The 1,907-nt window shown below is 47.0% G+C and overlaps 1 protein-coding gene across 1 annotated transcript in view; it reads left to right on the forward strand.

The window, feature by feature from the left end:
• Positions 1-1,907, forward strand: part of MARK1 (microtubule affinity regulating kinase 1) — a gene marked incomplete at its 5' end in the record, with an annotated part of 35,758 nt that overhangs the window by 23,194 nt on the left and 10,657 nt on the right. Inside the window, 2 exons of the mRNA XM_023534154.1 lie at positions 643-810; positions 1,810-1,904. Coding sequence (XP_023389922.1) covers positions 643-810; positions 1,810-1,904 — 263 coding nt within the window. The remainder of the gene's footprint in view (positions 1-642; positions 811-1,809; positions 1,905-1,907) is intronic.

Below are 1,907 nucleotides of genomic sequence, written 5' to 3' on the forward strand. Positions count from 1 at the left end.
TAGACTGGGCAGACCATTCCTACATTTATTTCTTCTTAATTAATAGACATGTACAGTAAGTGTTACTACAAGGCATAGAAAGGTATCGTCCTTGGACATGAGATCGTTTAGGCTAGAAAAATGATTGGGAACTTACTTCCCAACTGGGATTCTTTCTCCTATGCTGAGGCCTAATCTGCGGCTCTTTCCTCCTGCAGTGGTTAACCTGGCGATTAATGGTGTGAGCTAAATGTGTCTTAATAATGTTTCCAGCAGTGGTACCTTTGCTATAATTGTGAATTTTTATTGTCTAATGGACAGCAGACCGCAGCAACACATCACACACCACACTGACTTTTGGAAAGTGAAAAATGTCTCCAGTCGTAATCATTTTATTCACAAAAATCATTTCATACTTTCTCAGACTCACACAGGGAGAGCAAGTGTGTAGGACATCTTGCCCACGGAAGGTGGCTGTGAATTCACAAGAATCGTGTTTGGCAATCACTATTCACGCCACTAATGTTCATTTCTTTTTAAGTGTTTCACTCGTGAAGGGGATGAGTCAGCTGAGCTGTTTAAATACCTAGTTCTTCAGTTATAATGACCTGCAACTCTTCTTTCTTACGTTTCCATGGTCTTCCCACCGTTCTCTGTCAAAAGCCTTACGGAGATGTCCGTGAGTAGCGTGTCCTCTGCAGGTCCTGCTGTGGCTTCTTCGGCTGTCCCCTCGGCACGACCCCGCCACCAGAAGTCCATGTCCGCTTCTGGTCACCCTCTTAAAGTTACACTGCCGACCATTAAAGACGGCGCTGAAGCTTACCGACCCAGGTAACGTGCTGGTCGCATTTCGCTTTGTCCATCGTTAGTTCTTAAAAAGACGGCATCACGTGAACACGCACGGTAGGCAGCATGACCTGAAGACCTCTTTGAGAGTACGCAGTGTTCGTGGCAGAAGTTGAACGGTCATAGAACCTTGCTGTTTTCAAAAGCGTTGCTTATCATTTAAATCATTTTCTAGAGGAGTTTCCTGGAAGGATTTCATGCGAACCCCATTCTTAAAAGTAAAGTGTTGCTGCCCGACATTATCACTTAGGTAGTTGAGTTTCTCGCGATTCAGAAACAACGACAAAAAGATGGGAACTGGGAGTTGACACCTCTGGGCAGTCGTCCCAGCTCCTGCCCACCACTTGTTCTTAGGGACACTAAAAGCTCAGCTTAAGGAAGAAGAAATAACGGGCAGGTCCTAGCGATGAAACAGATGCTCTCCAAGAGCCTTGCAGGTGTAAAATTATAGGACTGTTTTTCTAGTGTCTGTCGATGTTAGGATTCCTCAAATTCAGGAACGTCTTTGATGGGTAGATTCGTTAATCATATTTGCATTGCCATGTGCTGTCACCGAGGCCTAAGTTACAAATCGGAACAGATTCTATTCAGAGGCTTTTCGGTAAACAGTAACATTCATGTTCCATTTTGCTGAGTGACTTAAGTTTAGAGAATAGTAAATTAAAAAAAAAAAAAAAGAAACGTATGCTGCCCCTCTGCGTTGGCATTGCTGTTACTGAAGAGTATTTATCTTCGCGTCCACTTCAGTAATTTCTTAATCGTCAGGAGCTACATTTTCATAAAAGAACGTTTAGTTTCAAACCGAGATTGTCACGCAGTCAAGCCACGCATGCCGTCTCTAATGCGAGCACATGACATAGGGAGGAGCAGGAGCAAGAGTAGGAGCAGGAGCGGCCCCAGCGACGTTTTTCCCCTAGAGCCGAGCGCGGGCGGGCGCTGCCCCCGCCGAGGTTCTGAACGATGTATGTTACCGCGTCCCGGCAGCACGAGCCAGCGGGCGCCCGCCGCGTCCCCGTCCGCTCACAGCATCAGCGCCGCCACTCCGGACCGGGACCGGGACCGGACCCGGTTCCCGCGGGGCA

Source organism: Pteropus vampyrus, unplaced genomic scaffold (genome assembly GCF_000151845.1).
Source record: "Pteropus vampyrus isolate Shadow unplaced genomic scaffold, Pvam_2.0 Scaffold121, whole genome shotgun sequence".
Classification (NCBI taxonomy): Eukaryota; Metazoa; Chordata; class Mammalia; order Chiroptera; family Pteropodidae; genus Pteropus; species Pteropus vampyrus.